Source organism: Herpailurus yagouaroundi, unplaced genomic scaffold, assembly GCF_014898765.1.
Source record: "Herpailurus yagouaroundi ecotype Mexico unplaced genomic scaffold, PumYag 161, whole genome shotgun sequence".
NCBI classification, from domain to species: domain Eukaryota; kingdom Metazoa; phylum Chordata; class Mammalia; order Carnivora; family Felidae; genus Herpailurus; species Herpailurus yagouaroundi.
Window position 1 is genome coordinate 10466116 of NW_024412402.1, and position 22137 is coordinate 10488252.

Consider the following 22137-nt stretch of genomic DNA (forward strand, 5'->3'; position numbering starts at 1 on the left):
GCTTGAAGGGAAGGATGGGTAGAGCTTGAAGACAGAGCAGAAGGCGCTCCACTCACTGACGATGAAACAGGTAACCTGGTAAGTAGGCTGTTAGCTATTAAATACGTTGAACTTATATAGTGAAAAACCTTTCCACAGGGGCACCCGGTTGGCTAAATCAGTTGAGCATCTGACTCTTGATTTCGGCTCAGGTCATGATCTCATGATTATGAGATCGAGCCCCACTTCAGGCTCCATGCCACACGTGGAGCCTGCTTGGGATTCTTTCTCTCTCCCTCTCTCTCTGCCCCTCCCTGGCTCATGATGTGTGTGTGTGTGTGTGTGTGTGTGTGTGTGTGTGTGTGTGTGTCTCAAAATAAACAAACATTTAAAAAAGAAAAAAAAAAAACTCTCCACAAAGAAAACTCCAGACCAAGAAGACTTCATTAGTGAAATCTACCAAACATTGAAGGAAAAAATAATACCAATTCTATACAAACTCTTCCAGAAAATTGAAGAGGGAATACTTACGGCTCACTCCATGGAGACCAAACTCATCCTGTGTATGGTTAATTTTATGTGTCCACCTGGCTCAGATATTTGGTCAAACATACCTGGATATTGTGGTGAAGGTATATGGGGGGATTTATATTTAAATCAGCAGCAGATTCTGAGTAAAGCTGGTTATCCTTCATAGTGTGGGTGGGTGAGCCTCATCCAATCAGTTGAAGGTCTTACAGAAAAAGCAGACTGAGGTCCCCTGAGGAAGAGAGAAGTCACCATCTCCAGACTGCCTTTGGACTCAAGCTGCAACATCAACTCTTCCCTGGGTCCCCAGCCTCCTGGTTTACTGCCAGCTTTGGACTTGCCAACCTTCGCAATCAAATGAGCCAATTCCTTAAAATAAGTCCCCCTCTCTGTCTGTTCTCTCTTCCCTCTGTTCCTTCTCTCTCTTCCATCTCCTACATACACATCCTGTTGGTTCTGTTTCTCTGGAGAAACTTAATGCCAAACGCTGATATCAAAACCAGGCAAAGACACTACAAGAAAAACAAAAAAAGCCGGCAGACCAATATCCCCTTTGAATAGACGCAAGAATTATTCACTAAGTTTTAACAAATTTAGTCTAATAATATATAAAAAGAAGAGGGGAGCCTGGCTGGCTCAGTTGGTGGAGCATGCGACTCTTGATCTCGGGGTCATGAGCTTGAGCCCCATGCTGGATGTAGAGATTACTAAAAAATAAAATACATAAATTCAAAAAATAAACCAACCAACCTACCTATGGCCAATATCACACTTAATGATGAAAGACAATGTTTCCCCCTAAAATCACACATAAGGCAAGAATGTCCTCACTCCGCATCTATTCAACATGGTACTTGAGGTAGCCAACACAATAGGCCAAGAAACAGAAGTAAAATACATCCAGTTTAGAAATTGAATAGTTAAACGGTCCTTATTCACAAACACCATGATCATCTGTGTGGAAATTCTGATGAACTTTACAAAAAAAAAAAAAAAAAGAAGGTACTAAAATTAATACGTGATCTTAGGAAGTTTTCAGGGTACAGGATCAGTATACGAAAACAACTGTATTTCTAGATACTATCGGTGAACAATTGGAAATTGAGATTTTAAAAGTGCCATATACAATAGCGTCAAAAAATATAAAATACTTAGGGGGTAAATCTGACAAAAGACGTGTTTGTGTATTGGAAGAGTCAGTAGCATCAAGAAGTCAATTCTCCCCAAGTTGGTCTGTAAATTCAACATGATCCAGATCAAAACCCCAGCAGGTGTTCTGTAGTAACTGAGAAGGTAATTCACATGGGACTACAGAGGACCTAGAATAGCCAGATTACTTTCTTTCAAAGTTGCATCTCAGAGGTGGCTCAGTTGGTTAAGGGTCGAACTTTGGCTCAGGTCATAGTGTCGTGGTTCATGAGTTTGAGCTCCACGTGGGGCTCCACACGGACAGTGCGGATCCTGTTTGGGATTCTCTCTCTCTCTCTCTCTCTCTCTCTCTCTCTCTCTGCCCCTCTCCTACTTGCTCCCACGTGAAAAATAAATAAGTAAACTTAAAAAAAAAAGTTGCATCTCAGCCATTCCACTCTTGAGTATTTGTCCAACAGAAATAGAAGCGTATGAGGGGTGCCTGGGTGGCTCAGTCGGTTAAGCGTCTGACTTTGGCTCAGGTCATGATCTCACAATTTGTGGGTCTGAGCCCCACATCGGGCTCTGTGCTGACAGCTCAGAGCCTGGAGCCTGCCTCACATTCTCCCTCTCTCTCTATCCCTCCCCCGTTCACTCTGTCTCTCTCTCGTTCTCTCTCTCTCTCAGAAATAAATGAACATTAAAATATTTTTTAAAAGGAAATAAAATCAAATGACCACACAATAACTTCTATGGTGACTGGTCATCGTAGCTTTATTTGTAATAGCCCAAACCAGGAAATAACCCAAAAGACTATCAGCAGGTGAATGGATGAACAGGCTGTGGTATATCCATACACTAGAATACTACTGGACAGTAAAAAGCAGTAAATTATTGATTGATGCACCAAGATGTATGAATTTCAAAATAATTATGCTCAAGTGTTAAGAAGCCAGACCAAAAAAGGGTACATGTTACATTATTACACTTCTATATAAATCTCGAAAAACAAAAACTAATCTATAATGACAGAAAGCAGATCAGCGGTTGCCTGGAGGGTGGAGGGATAAGGAGAGAAATAAGGGAGGGATTGCATGCAAAGGGGCACAAGGAAACTGTTCGCGTTGTTGGATATGTTCATTACCTGTCTGTGGTGTTGTATCACAAGCGCATACATATGTCAAAACATCAAACTTTACGCTTTAAATACATGCAGGTTTTTCATGTCGGTTTACCTCAGTAAAGCTATTTTTTCAAAGCACCAAAAAGAGAACCAAAGGGACGCAAGTTTCCAGGAGGGCTCAGGTGGAGGGCAGATTTGTCAACCTTGGCTTCACACTGAACTCACCTTAAGCCGTTTTTAAAGTCCTGATGCCTTAGCCCAAGATAATCAGAATCTTTGGAGATTCCAAAGGGCAGAGGAGTCCCAAGTGCACCCAATGTTGAGGACTGGAGAGAGGTATAGGGGGATGTAAGAGCATACGAGGAATACAAGTGTGCAGGGCATGGGAAGGGTACAAGCCTTGGTGCTGTAGAAGCCACGGTTAAGTTGCCCAAGGCGGAGGGAGCCCAGTGTGAAAGCAGGAGGCAGGTTTCAGAGGACTACGGTAGTAGGGATAGGAAGGGTAGAAATAAACCGTAACCATGGTCCAAGCATGTGTAAATTACAAGTTCATTCTGTCGCTAACAAAATTAACATCTGCGTATAGCTCGAGAAGATAGTGGGCAGAATCGTACAGATCCCTGGCTGTGTGGTTGTTAATTCTTTCCTCCTTTGGAAACCCTGGTCTGGGGAACTCCCACTCTTATTAAATTGTCCTGAAGTGCTTCCAATTACTCTAACTCAGAGAACAAAAGGGAAGGGTTGCCCTTATGGTGGACAGGGACGAGCATAAGGGCCTCAAAAGAGTCAGTGGCCTCAGCTCTTCCTCTAAACTAGAGACTCTCTGTACTGGAGGTGCTTCAGAATCACCTGGGGGCCACGTTCCGAGAGGGGGGCCCGAGTGTCTATTTCTTTTTTAATTTTTTTTTTACATTTATTTATTTTTGAAAGACAGAGTGAGACAAAGTGAGAGTGGGGAAGAGGCAGAGAGAGAGGAAGACGCAGGATCGGAAGCAGGCTCCAGGCTCCGAGCTGTCAGCACAGAGCCCGACGCGGGGCTCGAACCGACAGACCGTGAGACCATGACCTGAGTCGAAGTCGGACGCTCAACCGACGGAGCCACCCAGGCGCCCCATCAAGCGTCTATACTTTTAATAAATCTCTCAGGCTCCCAAGGTTTCAGAACCACCACTAACCACTAGCTGAAGATGACATGTATTGAAAACATCCCTGGCCCCTGTCCTCTCTCAAATTCCAGCTTTCCAAGTGGTTGAAGAGGAATAAGGCATTTGGATTGCTGATGAGCTTCTGATGTTACTTGGTGATGCAGAAGGCAGGGGTGGGACGGGGACAGGTTCTGAGAAGAGGAAGGTGAATGGTATCTTCTATACAGGAGGAAAGAAAGAGTCCTGAGCAGACCTACGTAGAAACCTCCACATCTTGATAAGAAATGGTCTCCTGGGCCCTTGATGTTCCCACCTCCTCTGCTTACGATGTCATGGAAACTTCTGTGTGGCTGAGTCTCTAAACATAGCAGCCCGCCCTCGGCTGTGGTGAGAAAGCCAAGGCCTTTAAAGGGTTGCACTAGGGGGGCCGGAGGCAACAAGTAGCCCTGCACCCAGGGAGCCCACTGGGCAGCAAGCACCAGTGGGCCAGATGGGGGTGGGAGAGTGCCCGTCACACGGTCCGTCTGGGGCAGAGGAATGGAAGCAGTGAAGGAAGGACACAGGTGGCCAGGGAGGGCAAGGGCCCAACTGAGGCAGGACAACTCCCGTGCCTTGCCCGGCAGTCTTGAAAAGTCCAGGCACCTGCTGAGGGAGAGAAGACATCTTTATTTGCTGAACAAGGAAAGGAGGTGCAGTCGATGTAGCTGATACTCCTATAAGCCACCGGTCTCCGGTTCACTTCTTCCGAGGCCAGTTTTGGCCAAGATGACTGTACTGAGCATCATTCCGATCTCGCAGGGGCTAGGAGGTGAGAAGGGGGAACAGTGAGGCAGGCAGAGTCAGGATTCTCCCAGAGAGGACCCCAGCAGACCCCAGAGATGAGAGCTCCTGCCTGAGTTTTCCAGCCCCCACATCCCCTGTGATGAGTTCCCCACCAGGACCCTTCATCCATTCACATCCATTCATGTCCCCTCCCGTCCCCCCCACCCCCCATTCATGGCTCCTCCCCCTCAGGGCTCACCTGATAGAGCTGGTCATTTCCCAGCAGAGCTTGAGTGTCAGCAGCTAGAAGAACCAGGGAAAAAGAGCCATCAGGGGCCTAGGAGGATAGGACAGTGAAACCCCACGCACCCTGCAGGACGACCGCAGCTGGTGGCATCCTCAGAAGTCCACGTGAGCGAGATGGGCACAGGTCTTCCCAGAACCAGGTTTAGGAGTCACTGGGAGATTGCAAGAGCGGCTCCCAGATGAGACACAACCCACTGCCAGCCCCATGCTTCGCAGGGGCACACTCACACCCACGACATAAGCGTGCACACACGCACACACACTTTGTCCCGTCCACTTACCCTTAGAGAGCCTTCCGGTCTCATATCCCGCAACGCAATAGACCCCCAAAGTGAGGAAAAGAGTGGCGATTATGTCCAAGATGATGATGCCGGCCAGGGTGCCTGAGTCCAGTTCCACACAGTTCTGACACACTGAGGGGGAAGGGGAGCCTTCAAGACCAGGGAAGCATCTCTGCCTCCCTAGGGCGGCCCTGGGATCTCTCACACCAAGACCCAAACGTCAGTAAGACCCTTGGAGAAAGGCCTGCTGATGCCCTGGCTACATCCACCTGTGCCCTTTATCCCCAGGAATCCCTGAGAAGAGCCAAGAAGTAATGTCAGCTTTGTAGGAACGTAAACAAGGCGGTAGGCCAAACCTTTCTCCCAACCAAACCTCTACTACTTGAGTCACAAGCCCCTACTGTTTTGTTTTGTTTTGTTTTTCCACCAGCTAAGCTCTTTCTCACTCCGAGGGCTCCAAAGCCTGGCTTATACCATTACAAGAGTGAGCCCAGTTTGGAGAACAGACTGGTCCACTATAGTCCCCTCTGGCTCTGAAGTTCTCATAGCCAGAGGTCCCACCCATTTCAACCCCAAGGGCCCAGAAGGCACATACTTCGATAATATACTTGCATGTAAGGTATCTTGTCTTGTTCGTCTGGCCTCTTGCACGTATACACTCCTCGTGGGTCCAGGATGCGTTTTCCCAGGTCCAGATTTGTATCGTTGCGAAATAGCGTTCCCATCGTTCCCTCCATCCATATGATGCTGGTGTTACAACTCAGCAACACCTTGTCCTCCAGTTCCTCCACGGATATCTTGTAGGGACTCACTTGGGGGAGGGGGGGGAATACCATGATTCAAGTCAGCTGTTTGATCTCCAGCAGATGCCTTATTCTGCTGAGGCTTATACTTAAAAAGGACCACTTTCAGGGCACCTGGGTGGTTCAGCTGGTTGACCCTTTGATTTTGGCTCAGGTCATGATTGCGCAGTTCAGGAGTTCGAGCCCTGCCTGGCTCTCTGCTGTCCTCGCAGAGCCTGCTTCAGACCCTCTGTCCACCGCCCCCGCACCTCCCCCAGTCGCACTCTCTCAAAAATAGATAAACATTAAAAATAAATAAATAAAGGAAGTCGGAGGGGAGCGTAGGCTGCGGAAGCACCCGAGAAACATGAAAGGCAGAAGAGGGTTCCTCAGCTGAAGATGTCTACATTTGTTCCCCAACAAAACTTCTAGAATTACAAGGAACAAATAGGGGACAAGGAGAAGTCGACCTGGGGGAGGGGAGAAGCTAGTATGAATTACCAGCCCAGTGATCCAGAAGGAGACCCAGGGCAAATGCCATGTAAAGATTTTTAGGTTTTCTACCCTTGCTTAGGGGGAGGGGAACAGAAAAACAGTTTTATCAAATTCATTCGTGGGGCTCCATACAAGTCAAGTCTTGTAGGGAGTTTAAAGGCTGGAGGCGTATGTACAGCGTCTTTCTAGATCCCCTGAATTGCTTTGACTGAGAGCATGTCCACAGCCCACAGAGGCCCTAGAATCTGTGTCTCCAATCCCCGGGGAAAGTGGAATCCAGATTTTTCCCTGAACTTCATATTCAGGTACCCGTTTGAATACAAGAGCATCCTCAAGAAAATCCCCCAAAAGAGCTGTTTCTCATGCCTCTCAAGCAGGCCAGGATGATACATGCGTGTGCACTCGCTCAGGGAGATACAGGCACGTCAGAGGCTGCACGTCCTACAGTCAGTCGTGTCTCCCACGGGGAACCTGTTTCCAGTGGAAATCCTGGATGTCCCAAAGCGTTAGTCCCAGTTTGCCTGAGGCTGAGACGGTTTCTGGAACAAGGGACTATCGGTTTTAAAACCAGGCAAACAAATGAGTTGATGAGCCTACGACCCTAAATCTGCCCTCCTTCCTGTTCAACCTAAAGCTGACTTTCTCTTTAACTTTCCCCTGAGTGCTGGGTCATGCATGGCTCTTGGTGGTGACAAATGATGGCCAAATGAGTAAGAGCCCTAGACCCCAGAGACCCTCTGCCCTAGAAGGAATAGTGCTCCCTTACCAGCCCAGGCTCAGACCCCTGCAGACCACAACATTTCCTGCAGAGATCTCTGGCCTAAGGCCTTTAAAAAGACATTCAAGGGCAACATGCATGCCTACCTAGAGTCCGTCAAAGCCAAGAGCCTGTCTCCCAAACCCAAGCCCTGGGCTGTATCCCAACCCTGCTCTCCTGACAGCTCTGCCTTGTGACTTGAAGCTAGCATTGAGAAGGACTTTCAAGTGGAGCTCCCTCCAGGTGGTAACGTCCCTCTCCAAGGGAGGGACGTTCTCCAAGGTCCCTGAGGTCCCTTCCCCAAGATGCCCCCACCACCTGGAGAAGCCTTACCTTGGGAGAGAAGGACAGACAGTATCAGGCCGGCCAGAAAACTGGAGTGTTCCATTTTCCGGCAGAATTCATTCAGCAGACAGCCCTGGGTCTCAGAATGAGCGGCCAGGGTGAGAGAGGATGCCCTCCCCCAACCGACTCACGGGTACCCGGAAAAAGTAAAGGGGTGGGGGAGGAACTAGAAAACGCCTATTTCTCTGCTCTCTGCCGTTGGTGATGGGAAACTGTCAGGGTAGGGGTAGACTGGGGGTGGGGTAGGAAAGAAGCAGGTGTGAATTGCTCTTTCTCCAAGCAGTGAGCTTGGGGAGGAGGTGGGAGGGAGAGTAGAGACTATGAAAAAGGTTGCCTATCCCATGAGCCATCCCAGAAGGTTCCTCCCACCGCTGGGCTCTCTTGGGACCTTGCCCAAGGTCCTCCTCGAGCAGCCTGGGATACCAGACTAAGTAGCTTCCCACCAGTAGGAGGCTGGGCTTTGGAACCACCACCAACCACCCCCACCGCCCTCAGCCAGACATTTGAGTCCCGGCTCCAATACTGCCTACCCACAGGGCCTGGGCCAGTCAGGGAATTTTGCAGAGCCCAACTCCCTCAGTATCACAATAACGATTTGGACGAAAGGTTTGCATCGTGCCTGACACATCATATTTGCTCAATAAGAAGTAACTATTAAAACCAATATGATTGACCCACAGGCAGAGTGAGCCTCCCCGGGAGACAGGTGGACTGTTTCCCCCTGAGGCCTTTGAGGGTCCAAACTCTCTACACTGCCGGGGTTGGACTATAATTTACCCGAGGGCAGAGATGGCGTGGGTTTGGTGGTTCCCTTCTGTATCTCCAATGCCTGGCTCATGTCCGGCACGTAACGAGATCTCTGCACGTGTTTGTTGACTCACTGACTGACCTGCTGAGGGAGACGAACCTTAACATCCTGGAAGCTCTGCTCAGGCTCTGGCCCTTGGAAATATATGGCCTGTCCCCTCGCAATTATTCTTCCTATTCTCGTCCAGGCAGGCACTTTGTCGATGACCTCGTCTCAAAAGAGCAGTGAAAAATTCCAGAGCAAGGGCCTGGACTGAGACGGGCTTGTGTTCAGGTCTCCAGCCCTGAGCACGAGTGCTCCCACCTAAATTCCTTAGCTCTGGCAACAGCAGCCAGCAACAAGCAACCGGCTGAGATCCTAGCAACAGGTTGTGGCAGAGATGTTTACCTCTCTTCACGAAGTAAGGGGCCCAGGCCATCTCCTACCCAGAACCCAAGGGGTTTTCTTGTGCAAGCTGTGCCTGAAATGGGGATCCAGCACTCTCTCCCTCTTCCTCTTGCCACCTCCCATCCTCCACTCCTTAACAGAAAAGCAAAGTACATCTGCACCTGCAGCCCTGCTGAGGCCCCCTTCTGCCCACATTTCAAGTAGAGGGTGGAGGCTCAGATTCGTGCTTTCGCACAGGGGCCCCAGCCTGAAGGATGCTGGGCGGAGCCGGACTAGCTGCTCAACAGGTCAGCTGGCTGCTAGGGGTTGCTTAGTGCTTCTGGAGGGACAAGACAGAGACTGGCATGGAGCAGGGGAAGCAGCTGGCTGGCCTCATCCTGGCCGTCACTCTTCTTCAAGGTAAGGGGGTCTGGCAGCCTGGAGGAAGGCTCAGGGGAAGAGATCATCACCAGGGGGGAAACGATATTGGCATCTCTAACCTCAAGCCTACCAGAGCCATCGCATTAGAATTCCGAGAAGGAAGGGCAAAAATGAAGCCTCTTGCTGTTCTTTGCCAGAGAGAAGCAGTGTCCCTTGAGAGATACGGGGTCCCTGTCTCTTCAGAAGTGAAAACAGAGGACTTTACGGGCTAGAGAGAGGACCCGGATGCCGCCATCTTAGGTCGAATGTAGCCCCAAAGGGCACAGGGCAGAAACCTGAAGAGAAAAAGTATGTGTTTCTTAACGCAGAGCTGGAGTAGGGAGCAGACAGACCGATAAGGCATTTGCTCACTCGGTTGCTCAGCTGGTCAACTGGTCAACAAATATGAGTAAGATCCTATTACATAACAGGCTAGAAGGATATAAGGATGAATAAAAACCTCTGCCCTAGTGAGCTTATAGTCTAACTGGACAGAGAAGCTTCAGTGTCGCCAGATTGAATGTAAGGTGCAGTAAAGGGTGCCTGTATGAATATGCAGTTGGAAATAAACAATAGGAAGTAGATGAACTGGGTCAATGCCTGGAATCTGGACTAGAGATGGTTCTCCACATACCGGGGGGAGGCTAAAACCACAAAAGTTGTTGAAATCACACAAGTACAATGTGAGATCCCCAAAGAAGAGGAGTGAGGATGGAACTGAGAAGATATTAACCTTTAAAGGGTCATTAGAGAAAAACACCTCGAAGAAGAGATAAGAGGATGATCACAGGGCTGGAATCACCAGATGAGTGCAATACCATCGAAAACCAAAGGAGTAGAGAGCTTCCAGAAGGAAAGAATCACCAAGAGTATGAAATATTATAGAAAGGTCTGCTGATAGAATATAGTTAAAAGTTTAAATCTGTGGAATTTGGCAAAATAAAGGAGGGCCATGCCTGATTTATAACCGTTTCAGTGGGGTAGTATGAGAGTGGAAACTGAATGGAAACATGTAGAAGATACAGGGCAGGTGATAAAGTGCACCAAATGCAAACCATTCTTTATTTCTTTTTTCAAGAATTTTCAGTTTGTTTCTCTCTTTCTTTATTTCTTTCTTTCTTTCTTTCTTTCTTTTAATGTTTTTATTTATTTTTGAGACAGAGAGAGACAGAGCATGAGCAGGGGAGGGGCAGAGAGAGAGAGAGCGGGACACAGGATCTGAAACAGGCTCCAGGCTCTGAGCTGTCAGCACAGAGCCCAATGCAGGGCTCGAACTCACAGACTGTGAGATCATGACCTGAGCTGAAGTCGGATGCTTAACCGACTGAGCCACCCAGGCACCCCCAGACTATTCTTTAAAGATGTTTGGATGAGGAGAGTTTAAGTGGTAAGCAGAAAAGGAAATAGGGTCTAAGATGAACTATTTTTGAGTGTGAGAGAAATTTGAGCATGTTTCTAGGCTGAAGGAAACGATAGTAGACCAAGGTCCTGGAGTTGATGTTGGAAGGATGGAGTCAAGAGTGGGCTCAAGGATGCAGAGAAGACAACCTTACCATCTGAGATGAAGAGAAAGGGAGATGGCTTTAGTCATGGGTAGGCATGTAGATGGAAAGGAAGCCAGAGAAGGTCATTACGGCATCTACATTCTCAGTGAACTAAGTGGAAGGCAATGCCACTTGCTGAAACCAAGCTGGGTGATGGCTGAGCGGGGGACTTGAAGAAGACAAGCCACCAGTGAGCTGTGTGAACTTGGACAATGCCTCCTTTCTGGGGCTCTGTTGGTTCACTAGTCAACCTAGGAAATGTGGCTACATGAGCTCTCAAATCCTAAAAAGGAGTAAGACTCAGAGAAGCAAAATTAAAAGATGTCAGCAATCAGGTGGACCCTCTCTCCTATAAAATCTGAGTTAGAATGAGGGACGTCTTTGTCCCTCCCATGGTGACCAGGTGGTCGGGAAGAAAGGCTAGCAAGAAATCTTCTTAACGGTTTGTCTTGCTTTTCTTTTTTTTTTTTTTTTAATTCAATCATCCAGTCATTCATGCATTCATTCAACAAATGTAAAGCTCTGACCATGTTCCACATACCGTACTAGGTACTATTAGTAATCCGTTCAGTCCTGCTAGAAGTTCTAAAACAGCTGACTCCTTCCAACCGTTTCCATCATACCTTTTTTTCCCATCATACTTCACTTCTGCCCTATCTGTCCCCATCACACGCTCTACATCTAGACGCACTACCTCTCTGTCCTTTTCCAACCCGTGTCTTTGCTCGTCTCTTCTTTCTTCCCAGAATGCTCTTCTCTGTCCGGTGAATTCCTAATCATTCTTTGAGGCCCAGCCAAACATCACCTTCTCTGTTAAGGTTTCCCTGTCCCTCACTCTTGGGCAAAATCAATAGCTTCTACCCCCTTTCATATGCACTCATGGAAGTACTAAAGATAATTGACAAATTCTATTCTATTAATTACATACATATCTATTTTTTCTACTTCATTGTAAACCCTTTGGAAGCAGCAAGTTAGTTCTTGTATTACAGTCTTTTTTTTCCACCCTGATTAATCATGCCAGGTACGTAACAGTGCTTAGTTCATGTTTGGATTAAACTCATTTGAGTTGAATTCCCGTGTCAGTGCTCTGTAGTACATCTACCATACAACTCTACTACCCTGAGTTTTGAGACAGATTTGAGGGCTATCGAATACCTACCTCCCCTACGGCATCCAGGGTTTCTACAAAAAAAACGGATCACCAAGGCTGAGGATTCTAGAAGTACGTACTTTAAAAAGTCTTTACTGGGGTGCCTGGGTGGCGCAGTCGGTTAAGCGTCCGACTTCAGCCAGGTCACGATCTCGCGGTCCGTGAGTTTGAGCCCCGCGTCGGGCTCTGGGCTGATGGCTCAGAGCCTGGAGCCTGTTTCCGATTCTGTGTCTCCCTCTCTCTCTGCCCCTCGCCCGTTCATGCTCTGTCTCTCTCTGTCCCAAAAATAAATAAACGTTGAAAAAAAAATTAAAAAAAAAAAAAAAAGTCTTTACTTAGTGTAGGGGTGGCTGGGTGGCTCAGTCAGTTAAGGGTCTCTTGATTTCATCTCAGATCATGATCTCACAGTTCGTGGGATTGACTCCCAGGTTGGGCTCCATGCTGTTAGTACGGAGCTTGCTTGGGACCCTCTCTCTCTCTCCCTCTCTCTGCCCCTCCCCTGCTCACACTCTCTCTCACTCTCTCAAAATAAATAAATAAACATTTCTTTAAAAAGGTCTTTAGTTGGTAGGGGCGCCTGGGTGGCTCAGTTGGTTAAGCGTCCAACTTCAGCTCAGGTCATGATCTCGTGGTCCATGAGTTCAAGCCCCGCATCGGGCTCTGTGCTGGCAGCTCAGAGCCTGGAGCCTGCTTCAGATTCTGCGTCTCCCTCTCTCTGGCCCTCCCCCAGTCATGCTCTGTCTCTCTCTGTCTCAAAAATAAACAAACATTAAAAAAGAACTTTTTAAAAGGGGGGGGCTTTAGTTGGTGTAAGCCCACGTTTGGCCAGAACTTTAGCTGCTAAAAAAAAATAGAGCATTCCAGACTACACAGGCAATACCCTTATGAATATTGCAGTACCGTTCTGACGCTAACCATCCAGAGTTAATATCAGACTCCACAGGTTGAGGGCACACTGTCCCCAACAAGACTGCCCTCATTTTAAATTCCAGGCACAAGTTCAGAGGTTCGCATACCACCTACACTTCTGACACACGGGGTACAAATCTGGAGGGTTCCCAGATTTGATAATATGTTAGAACAACGCACGGAACTCGGGAAAGTGCTGCATTTACTATTACAGTTTTAGTATAAAAAAATAAAATCAGGATTTTCCATGAAGAAGCACATAAAGTAAAGTCTGAGAGGGCCCTGAACACAGAGCTTCTGTGCTTTCTCCCTGTGGAATCAGAGTACATCACCCTCCTAATACATTGTGTTGACCAACAAGGAAGTTCCACTGAGGTTTTTGGTTGTTGTTGGTTTGTTGTTTTTTTTTTTTTAATTTTGTTTATTTGAGACAGAGAGAGCGTGTGAGCATGGGAGAGGGGCAGAGGGAGAGAGAGAGAGTCTCAAGCAGGCTCCCTGCTCGGCACGGAGCCTAACATGAGGCTCAATCTCACGACCCTGGGATCATGACCCAACCTGAAATCAAGAGTCAGACGTTCAACTGACTGAGCCACCCAGGTGCCTGTGCACTGAGTTTTTATTGGGGTTTCATGACATAGGTATAATTGATTGAATAATTGGCCATGTGACGGAACTCAATCTCCAGCCCCCTTCCCTTCCAGGGCTCAAAGTCCTAGATTACATGGTTCTTGACCAGCCCCATCCTGAGGCATCTCATTAGCATAAACTCATATATGGTCCAAAAGCCCACTAAGAATAACAGACAATCCTATCGCTCATGAAATTCCAAGGCTTTAGAAACTCCCTCCCAGGAATCCAGGACAAACACCAGACACATTATTATACAGCACCCTGAATTCAATTTGATGATTTAGGCTACACTTCAATGAAATAAGTATAAATACCGTCCACTCCCGTAGATTAGGATCTCTCTCTATCTTGGCCTCAAATGACTATGGAAATGCTACCTCAGGGCATCTGAATGACTCTATGCCCAGCTAATCCGCTCTCTGTCTTCTATCTCTACAGGTACTCTGGCCCAGTCAAAACAAGGTAGGGTGCATGGCTTCTTTCTGTCCTCAAGTCTCATAGAAATATGGTTCCTACCATAGTGGTCCTACAGGAGTGAGTGATGGAAGGGATGGGATGATGAATGATAAATAGCAAATCTCTCGTTGCCTTCCAGATGAGTGGCCAGTCATGAACAGGCAGTTTTCCTATAGCTAAGCGATTCATTCTCTAGTTCTTGGAGTAGAAACAGGACACTAGCAGCTACAGCCTATTCAAAGTGAGACTCATGAACCAACAGCATTAGCATCACCTGGGAGATGCCACATTGCAATCCCTTCCCAGAACTACTAAATGGAACCTGAAATTCTCACTAGATCCCCATGTGATCCATGTGCACATTAAAGTTTGAGAAGCACTGCTGTAATGGTCTGGTCCTGATACCCCAGGGCAGGGAGAATTCCAGAGGAGAGACACTTACCAGACCATGGCTTTTTTCCCTTTTCAGAAATTCCTGTGGTAAGAGTAAACAGTGATCGAGAAGATGGTTCGGTACTTCTGACTTGTGAGTCACCAGACAAAGATGTCAAATGGTTTAAAGATGGGGAGGAAATGAATCCCCACAAAAAGAATAAAAATATACAGAATCTGGGAAGCAGTATCAAGGACCCTCGAGGGATATATTGGTGTCAAGGATCCAAGAACCGCTCAAGAACACTCCAGCTGTATTTCAGAAGTATGTAACCCCCTTCGGTTTGTTTGTCGTACAATTAATCAGTACTTGCTGTTCTGGCGGGCTTCCTGCCCCGGGTGGGCGAGTATGGAAATAGACACGAAACCGTTCTGGGTCTCTTAATCTCAGCTTGCCTCTTTTTGAATATAACAACACAGTTCCTCCAATCTTCTTGGAAAAGCATAACCGGTCCTATAAAGCCTGGTTTGGTTTTGGATGGACCCCCACGGATTGGAGCAGTCGGCTTTTGCTGCTATAAACTGAGTTGGTGTAGCGAGGGGAGACAGAGGAGATTATAAGGTGAGCGGCAATCAAATGTAGAAGGCAGTTGACCACGGAGAAGAAGATCTGATCTTCCTTCTATTTCACATAGTTCCTGGTGGTAAGACTACACGGGCTTGCTTCCCCAGGACACCTGGGCCATAGAAGGACATCAAGAAGTATTGCATTCTTAGTGCAGGCGTCCTCCCAGGCAATTCCTTTCCATACCATGCACGGAGGGATCTGCAACCCTAAATATAGGCATTATCACTTGTAGGCAAGAGAAAAAGATTCAGAAGAACCACTTTCACGCCCTGAAGGACCTTGTCCCTCCCTTTCCCCACAGTGTGTCAGAACTGCATTGAACTAAGCGGAGCCACCGTATCCGGCTTTGTCTTCGCTGAGATCATCAGCATTTGCTTCCTTGCTGTTGGGGTCTACTTCATTGCTGGACAGGATGGAGTTCGCCAGTCAAGAGGTAAGAAGAAGGTTCTTGAATGAGAGAGGAGGCCACCTAGGACCCTCAGTTTCCTTCCTACCGACACAGACCCAATAGAAGAGACGAGGTAGGCATGCGTTGTGGACGCGCACAGTTGGGTGAAAAGGACACCGCTTTTTCACAGCATGCACGCCCGTCACAAGATCCACCTCCCTCTGATTTCCTCCGTGTTTTTTTTTTTTTTAATTTTTTTTTCAACGTTTTTTATTTATTTTTGGGACAGAGAGAGACAGAGCATGAACGGGGGAGGGGCAGAGAGAGAGGGAGACACAGAATCGGAAACAGGCTCCAGGCTCCAGGCTCCGAGCCATCAGCCCGGAGCCCGACGTGGGGCTCGAACTCCCGGACCGCGAGATCGTGACCTGGCTGAAGTCGGACGCTCAACCGACTGCGCCACCCAGGCGCCCCTTTCCTCCGTGTTTTTAAAAAACTCTTCACTGTCGTAAAACCTACATATAGAAAAATGCATGAGTGACAAGCATACAGCTAAACAAAGCAAACACACTCATGAGTCCAACACCCAGTTTAAGACCTTGAATGTTACCAACACCCTAGAAGTCCCCTCTGTGGTCAATTCCGGCCTCTCCCTAGCCCTCAAAGTGAGCACTCTCCTGACTTCTAACAGCATTGATTAATTTTGCCTGTTTTCACTCCTTATGTCAGTGGACTCATACAGCAGATACTCGTGTGCGTGTTTCTGTCACTCAAAAACATGCTTGTGAGGTCTATCTGTATTCTCATATGAAGATGTATTTCACTAATTCTCACTGCTAGCTAGTACTCTAGTGTGTGAATAGAACCCAATTTATTAGCCACTCTACTTTGAGTGTATTGTTTATTTTTTGTGCAGCTTCGGACAAGCAGACTCTGTTGTCCAATGACCAGCTCTACCAGGTAAGGGAAGGGGGAATGAAAGAGACTTTGCTACAATTCGGGGTAAAATTTGGAGTTGGGGGCAGGTTATTTGGAGGATACCGTACAGATAAGAAACTACTTAGGGCATACCAGATGATTACATAGTTACCCTTTGAGTAGAACGGATGAAAGAAAAAGAAGGGTTGAGAGAGACTGAGGTCAGGATCTAGTGAGAAAAAGTTGAAGGACACGCTGACAGGGACACACAAAGAAACTGTATACAGAGCCTCCCTTCCCCCTTGTCCTCTCTCCACCCCCTGGACAGGGAAGCACCCACGCCAAAGGCTTGCACGTGAAAAAGCATTCAATAAATATGCATCAAATTAATTCAGAGAGGGGGAGGAAGGATGAGTTTATGACCATGCTGTCCTTTTTAGCCCCTCAAGGATCGGGAAAATGACCATTACAGCCACCTTCAAGGAAAACAATTGAGGAAAAATTGAACTCAGGACTCAAAGTAGGTGTGTTCTTCTATACCAATTCTAAGAAATTACCTTTCCTTTACCTGCCCTTCCAACTGCTGCCAAGTCTGTCTCCTTTCCCCAACCAGCTCTAAAGCTTGGGGGAGAGTGGGTGACTGACAAATAATTCTCTGTGGTGCGGGACTGCTCTGTGCATTGTAGGGTTTTTAGCAGCATCCCTGGCCTCTATCTGCCAGATGCCAGTGGTGCCCCCAGCCGTAACAATCAAAAATATCTCCACATAGGGACGTCTGGGTGGCTCAGTCGGTTAAGCTTCCAACTCTGTGTTGACAGCACAGAGCCTGGAGCCCGCTTTGGATTCTGTGTCTCCCCTCTGTTTCTGCCCCTCCCCTGCTCGCTTGCCCTCTCTCTCAAAAATAAATAAACCTTACTTTTTTTTCTTTTTTTTTTAAATCTCCAGATATTTCAAATGTCTCCTCCAGGGCACAATCACCTTTTGTTAAGAACCACTGACCTCTATTAACTTTCAATCAACCAATCAATCAATCAGAAGTTCTGATTCAATCAAGCAGGAAAAGTGTCTATCAGGAAAACAAGACCCAAGCATTATTTGGTTTTCTGAACCCACCCCAATTTTTCTTTTTTCAATCCAGGTGTCCTCCCTTCTGGATAGGTCTCAGGAACATAGCAATATGTTTTGGAGCACTCCTAGCTGAGAGAATCTCAGCCCTAAATCTAGATTCAAGTTTCCCAAAGGCGACAAATGGAGAAGAAAGACCATCAGAACAAATTTGGATTTTTCTCAAAATCAAACAAAATTAAAGGAAAATAGTATGTATGGTGTTGCAGGAGCGCCACCTATTGGAAGGTAGTTTTTCTGTAAAAGAAAATTGAAAAGATCTAATAACCCCCTCTATTTGAATATTATTTTGTAAAGTTTTAATTTTTGTTTACTTTTTGTATGTGTCATAATTTACATGGTTTAAATATACAATGAAAGGTCTCCCTCCACCTCCATCCCCAGCCATTCAGCTGTCCTCTCCAGAGACAAAACAACATACTAGTTTCATATAAGGTGTTATAAATCAGAGTATTCCAGGCATACACAAGCAAACTCTTAAGTACACATTATTCTCCCTTTCCCTATTTTTCACACCAATGGTATCATACTATCTACATCTTGCACTTTCACCTAATAAAACCCTAAGATTGATGCAGCTGGGTGGCTCAGTCAGTTGAGCATCTGACTTTTCATCTCAGCTCAGGTTATGATCTCATGGTTCATGAGTTCAAGCCCCACGTTGAGCTCTGTGCTGACAGCGTGAAGCCTGCTTGGGATTCTCTCTCTCTCTCTCTCTCTCTCTCTCTCTCTCTCTGCCCCAACCTCTCTCTCTCTCTCTGTCTCTCTGTCTCTCTCAAAATAGATAAATAAACTTTTTTAAAAAAATAACCTTAAGATTATTTCATATCAATAAGTAAAGGAACTTTTTTTTTTAATGCAGCCACATTGTACAGATACGCTATATTTTATTTAACCAATGCTCTACTGATGGACATTTAAGTTGCTTCCAATATTTTGTTCTTACGATGCTGTAATGACTAACATTGTATAAGTGTCATCTAAAAAAAATAATTGTATTGAGGTATAGTTTACATACCATAAAAGTCACTCATTTTAAGCAATTTCTCCTGTTCTCCGTGTTAGAGAATTTACTCAATTGTACCATCATCACCATAAACCAGTTGTAGAACATTTTCATCGCCTTCTTCAGATTCCTTGTGCTGTTTTCAGTCATTCCCTGTTCCCACCCTCAGCCCCAGGCGATGACTATTATCTTTTCTGTCGCATCAGATTTGCCTTTTCTGGACATTTCATATAAATGGAATTATACAAGCTGCTCTGGACATTCTCATGTTAATATTTGTGTGGGTGTCTTCATTTTTCTCGGGTTGATTCATGGGTGTGAAGAATTGCTAGGTTGTATGGTAAATCTCTATTTAGCTTTTTAAGAAACTCCCTGTACCATTTTACATGCCCACTAGCAATGGGTGAGGGTTTCTGTTTCTCCACATCCTCACCAATATTTGTTACTCTATATTTTTTTTAGTATAGCCATTCTTGTAGGTATAAAATGGTATTTACTGGACCTTTAATTTGCATTTCCCTAATGACTAATGATGTTGAACATCTTTTCACATGCTTATTAGCCTTTCTTACATCTTTCGTGAAATGTCTATTCAAATCTTTTTTTTTTAGTTTTTTGTTTTTTTTTTGTCTCACTGTTGAAAGAGTTCTTATATATTTTGAATACAAGTCTTTTATTACAAGACATTATTTGGAAATACATCTACCAGTCTGCGGCTTGCCTTCTCATTCTCTTCATGGTGACTTTTGAAGCACAAAGAAATTTTAATTTTGATGAAGTCCATTTTATCCATTTTTTTCTCTTATGGATTGTGCTTTTGGTATCATGTCTAAGAACTCTTTGCCAAACCCAAGATCACAAAGATTTCTTCTATGTCTTCTTTTTACAGTTAAAATTTCCGTAGTTTTAGTTGTGACATTTGAACATGCTTAAGACTATTTGTAACAAATACAAATAAATGAAATTTGGATTCTGTAATGTGTTTGCACTTGCAATTTTATTAAATATTGCCAAATTGCACCTAATGGAGGTTGGACCAGTATATACTCCTAATAATAATAATGGAGAGTGTCTTTTACTCCATACTTTTTGAGCTTTGCCAATCTGATAAGTTAAATATAGCATCTCAGTGTAGTTTTAATTTACATTCTTCTTATAAAAAATGAGAGCCACGAGTTTTTCCCTCTCATGATATATAGGCTCATATCTTTTTATCTTTTTCTTATTGACTTGCAACAGCTCTTTACATATGTGGGAAACTAGATCTTTTGTCTGTGATATTAGTTGCAAATATTTTTCCAACTTTGGTATTTGTTCTTTGACTTAATGATGATTGGTTTTCTGTGCACATTTTACAAATATCTGCATATAATGTAGAATTCATTGGTCTTTTATGGCTTCTAGGTTCTTTTTTTTTTTTTTTTTTTTTTTTTGAGAGTCTGGATGACTTTATTCTTTAAATGGTTTTACCCTTCTCATAGCTCCAGGTGAGACTGAGAGCACTGACCCGGGCTATCCCTCTCTCCATTGTCTGACCAGTCACAGAGAGAAGCCAGCAGGATGCTGGCAGAGTCTGACGGCCCTTCTGGGGATGGAGCTAAAGGGGCCTCCCCCAGTCAGGGGGTACTTGAGCTCAGCTGCAGTGGGCGACAAAATGGGGTCGACAGATAGGTGACAGAGAGCTTCAGAATACCTCACAGGGTTGGACAAGGGCTAGGGATGGGACGCAGGGACCCTCAGGGGCTCACGACAGTTACTGACCTAAGGAAGGGCCTAGGAGAGGGAAAGGTGAAGAGCTTGTGGGGAGGGACAGAGCAATTCAAAGGAGGGCACAGAAGAACTTCTTCTCCCAGAAGAGGTTCTCCAAAGTGGGCACAGGGGTGATGAGGGGATCCTCGCAGGAGTGGGCATCACAGTAAGCCATCAAGTCTGCTGCTGCCTTGAACACCTTTATCCGGCACAAGGTGGCTTCACTCTTAAGCTGTTCCACCATCTTGCGGGCTTGCTCAGTACTCATTGTGCTGTTCACAGGGGTCTCCGCTTTCATCCTGAGGCCACCGGCAGCGAGGGCCCTGTGGGGTAGTCAGTGGGGTGCACAAAACCTGCCTGAGATGGGTGCCCCACCTTGCAGGAAATTGCACCTGAAAGTATCTACTGCAGCAGCAGAAACAGCTGATACAAAGAAGGCCACTGGGGAGGGTCAGGGCACAGGTCCCTCGAGGGCTGGACCCAGTTCCTGCAGCTCAAGCACTCTAGGCTCTTTCCTATTTAGAAAGGTCTTCCCCATTTTAAGATTATTCTTTTAAGAATTTTTTCCTATGAATTCCACCAGCATTTTTATGGTGTCATTTCATACGTTTAAATCTTTGATCCATCTTGAATTAATTTTAATGCAAAGGCCAAACATATTGACTAACTTTTAAACTGTATAGCTATCCAGTTATTCCAGAACTATTTTTTTTTAAGTTTATTTATTTATGTTGAGAGAGACAGATTCAGCATGAGACGGGGAGGGGCAGAGAGAGAGGGAGAATCCCAAGCAGGCTCCTCACTGTCACCGCAGAGCCCAACGAGGGTCTTGAACCTATGAACATGACATCATGACCTGAGCAGAAACCAAGAAGTGGACCCCTAACTAACTGAGCCACCCAGGTGCCCCCCGGAACTATTTTTTGAACGATCCATCTTGTGCCTATTGATTTTAAGTGGTGTCACCACTCCAATTTCACCAGACAAGTACATTTACAGTGTTGTGCAACCATCACCACTATCCATTTCAAGGACTTTTCATCATCTCAACCCATTAAACAATAATTCCCCATTCTTCCCTTCCCCCCAGCTCCTAATGACCTCTATTCTACTTTTCTATGTCTATGAATTTGTCTATGCTAGGTACCACACATAAATGGAATTACACAATATTTGCCCTTTTGTCTCTGGCTTATTTCATATAACAATGTTTTCAAAGTTTATCCATGTTACAACATGTATTAGAATTTCAGACTTTTCAAGGTTGCATAACAGTCAATTGCAGGTATATACCACATTTTGTTTATTCATTCAATCGTCCCTGGACATTCTGGGTTGTTTCCACCTTTTGGCTAGTATGAATAATTTTGCTACGAACATTGGTGTACAAGTACTTGTTTGAGTCTCTGCCTTCAATTCTTTGAGGTTTATACCCAGAAGTGGAATTTATTGCATCATATGGTAATTCTATGTTTAACTATTTGAAGAACCACCAAAAATTTCCCCAAAGTGCTGCACTGTTTTACATTCCCATCAGCAACGCTCAAGGGTTGCTATTTCTTCTCGACAACAACACATATTTTCCTTTTTTTCTTTTTCTTTTTTTTCCTTTTTTCTTTCTATTTATTTATTTATTTATCTATTTATTTATTTATTTATTTATTTTGGTAGTAGGCTTCTTCCTAAAGAATGTGAGGTGTTATTTCATTGCAGTTTCAATTTGCATTTCCCTAATTAGCGACATTGAGCATCTTTTCGTGTGCTTATTGGCCATTTGTATATCCTCCTTGGAGAAATGTCGATTCAAGTCCATTGCCCATTTTTGAATCACATTGTGTGGAGTTTTTGTTGTTGAGTTGTATAAGTGCTTTATATACTTCGGATGTGAATCCTTTGTCGGATATATGATTTACAAATATTGTGTTTCATTCTATGAATTGTCTTTTCACTTGCACTCTTGAAAAGTATGCTGCTTTCACAGCCTTTGTGTACCTCAAAGTAACCTTGTAGCATGCATATTGACACTTTACAGCA

The 22137-nt window shown here is 45.5% G+C and overlaps 3 protein-coding genes across 7 annotated transcripts; 1 reads left to right on the plus strand and 2 right to left on the minus strand.

The window, feature by feature from the left end:
* Positions 1–4549: 4549 nt before the first annotated feature.
* On the minus strand, positions 4550–7974 carry CD3D (CD3 delta subunit of T-cell receptor complex). 2 transcript variants are annotated; one of them, XM_040483185.1, is made up of 5 exons: positions 7620–7966; positions 5848–6063; positions 5253–5384; positions 4925–4968; positions 4550–4704 (listed from the first exon to the last, which is right to left on the minus strand). In XM_040483185.1, the coding sequence occupies exons 1-5, from the start codon at positions 7672–7674 to the stop codon at positions 4639–4641; spliced, it is 513 nt and encodes a 170-aa protein (XP_040339119.1). In that variant the 5' UTR covers positions 7675–7966; the 3' UTR covers positions 4550–4638. The 2 variants fall into 2 exon arrangements, with proteins under 2 accessions (XP_040339119.1, XP_040339120.1); XM_040483186.1 differs by lacking the exon at positions 5253–5384 and having other exon boundaries at positions 7620–7974.
* Positions 7975–9051: 1077 nt separating this feature from the next.
* CD3G (CD3 gamma subunit of T-cell receptor complex) lies at positions 9052–17661 on the plus strand. 4 transcript variants are annotated; one of them, XM_040483183.1, is made up of 7 exons: positions 9052–9225; positions 13900–13923; positions 14387–14614; positions 15219–15350; positions 16222–16265; positions 16664–16747; positions 17362–17661. In XM_040483183.1, exons 1-6 carry the CDS (start codon positions 9171–9173, stop codon positions 16727–16729), a joined length of 549 nt encoding a protein of 182 aa, XP_040339117.1. In that variant the 5' UTR covers positions 9052–9170; the 3' UTR covers positions 16730–16747; positions 17362–17661. The 4 variants fall into 4 exon arrangements, with proteins under 4 accessions (XP_040339117.1, XP_040339118.1, XP_040339115.1 ...); XM_040483184.1 differs by having other exon boundaries at positions 16664–16743; XM_040483181.1 differs by having other exon boundaries at positions 9054–9225; positions 16664–16743; positions 17169–17661.
* Positions 17662–20047: 2386 nt separating this feature from the next.
* Positions 20048–20891, minus strand: LOC121035466 (guanine nucleotide-binding protein G(I)/G(S)/G(O) subunit gamma-3-like). Its single transcript, XM_040483187.1, has one exon. It carries the CDS (start codon positions 20399–20401, stop codon positions 20174–20176), a length of 228 nt encoding a protein of 75 aa, XP_040339121.1. The 5' UTR covers positions 20402–20891; the 3' UTR covers positions 20048–20173.
* Between the last annotated feature and the right edge of the window lie 1246 nt (positions 20892–22137).

What these genes read in the sequence shown, in the direction of transcription:
- CD3D (XM_040483185.1), bottom strand. Translation starts at nt 7,674, where the DNA reads ATGGAACACTCCAGTTTTCTGGCCGGCCTGATACTGTCTGTCCTTCTC. An exon ending in CATGCAAGTATATTATCGAA is followed by an intron (nt 5,385 to 5,847) that starts GTATGTGCCTTC and finishes CTTCCCCCTCAG; the next exon opens with TGTGTCAGAACTGTGTGGAA. An exon ending in GAAATGACCAGCTCTATCAG is followed by an intron (nt 4,705 to 4,924) that starts GTGAGCCCTGAG and finishes CTCACCTCCTAG; the next exon opens with CCCCTGCGAGATCGGAATGA.
- CD3G (XM_040483183.1), top strand. Translation starts at nt 9,171, where the DNA reads ATGGAGCAGGGGAAGCAGCTGGCTGGCCTCATCCTGGCCGTCACTCTT. An exon ending in TCTGGCCCAGTCAAAACAAG is followed by an intron (nt 13,924 to 14,386) that starts GTAGGGTGCATG and finishes TTCCCTTTTCAG; the next exon opens with AAATTCCTGTGGTAAGAGTA. An exon ending in CCAATGACCAGCTCTACCAG is followed by an intron (nt 16,266 to 16,663) that starts GTAAGGGAAGGG and finishes TGTCCTTTTTAG; the next exon opens with CCCCTCAAGGATCGGGAAAA.
- LOC121035466 (XM_040483187.1), bottom strand. Translation starts at nt 20,401, where the DNA reads ATGAAAGCGGAGACCCCTGTGAACAGCACAATGAGTACTGAGCAAGCC.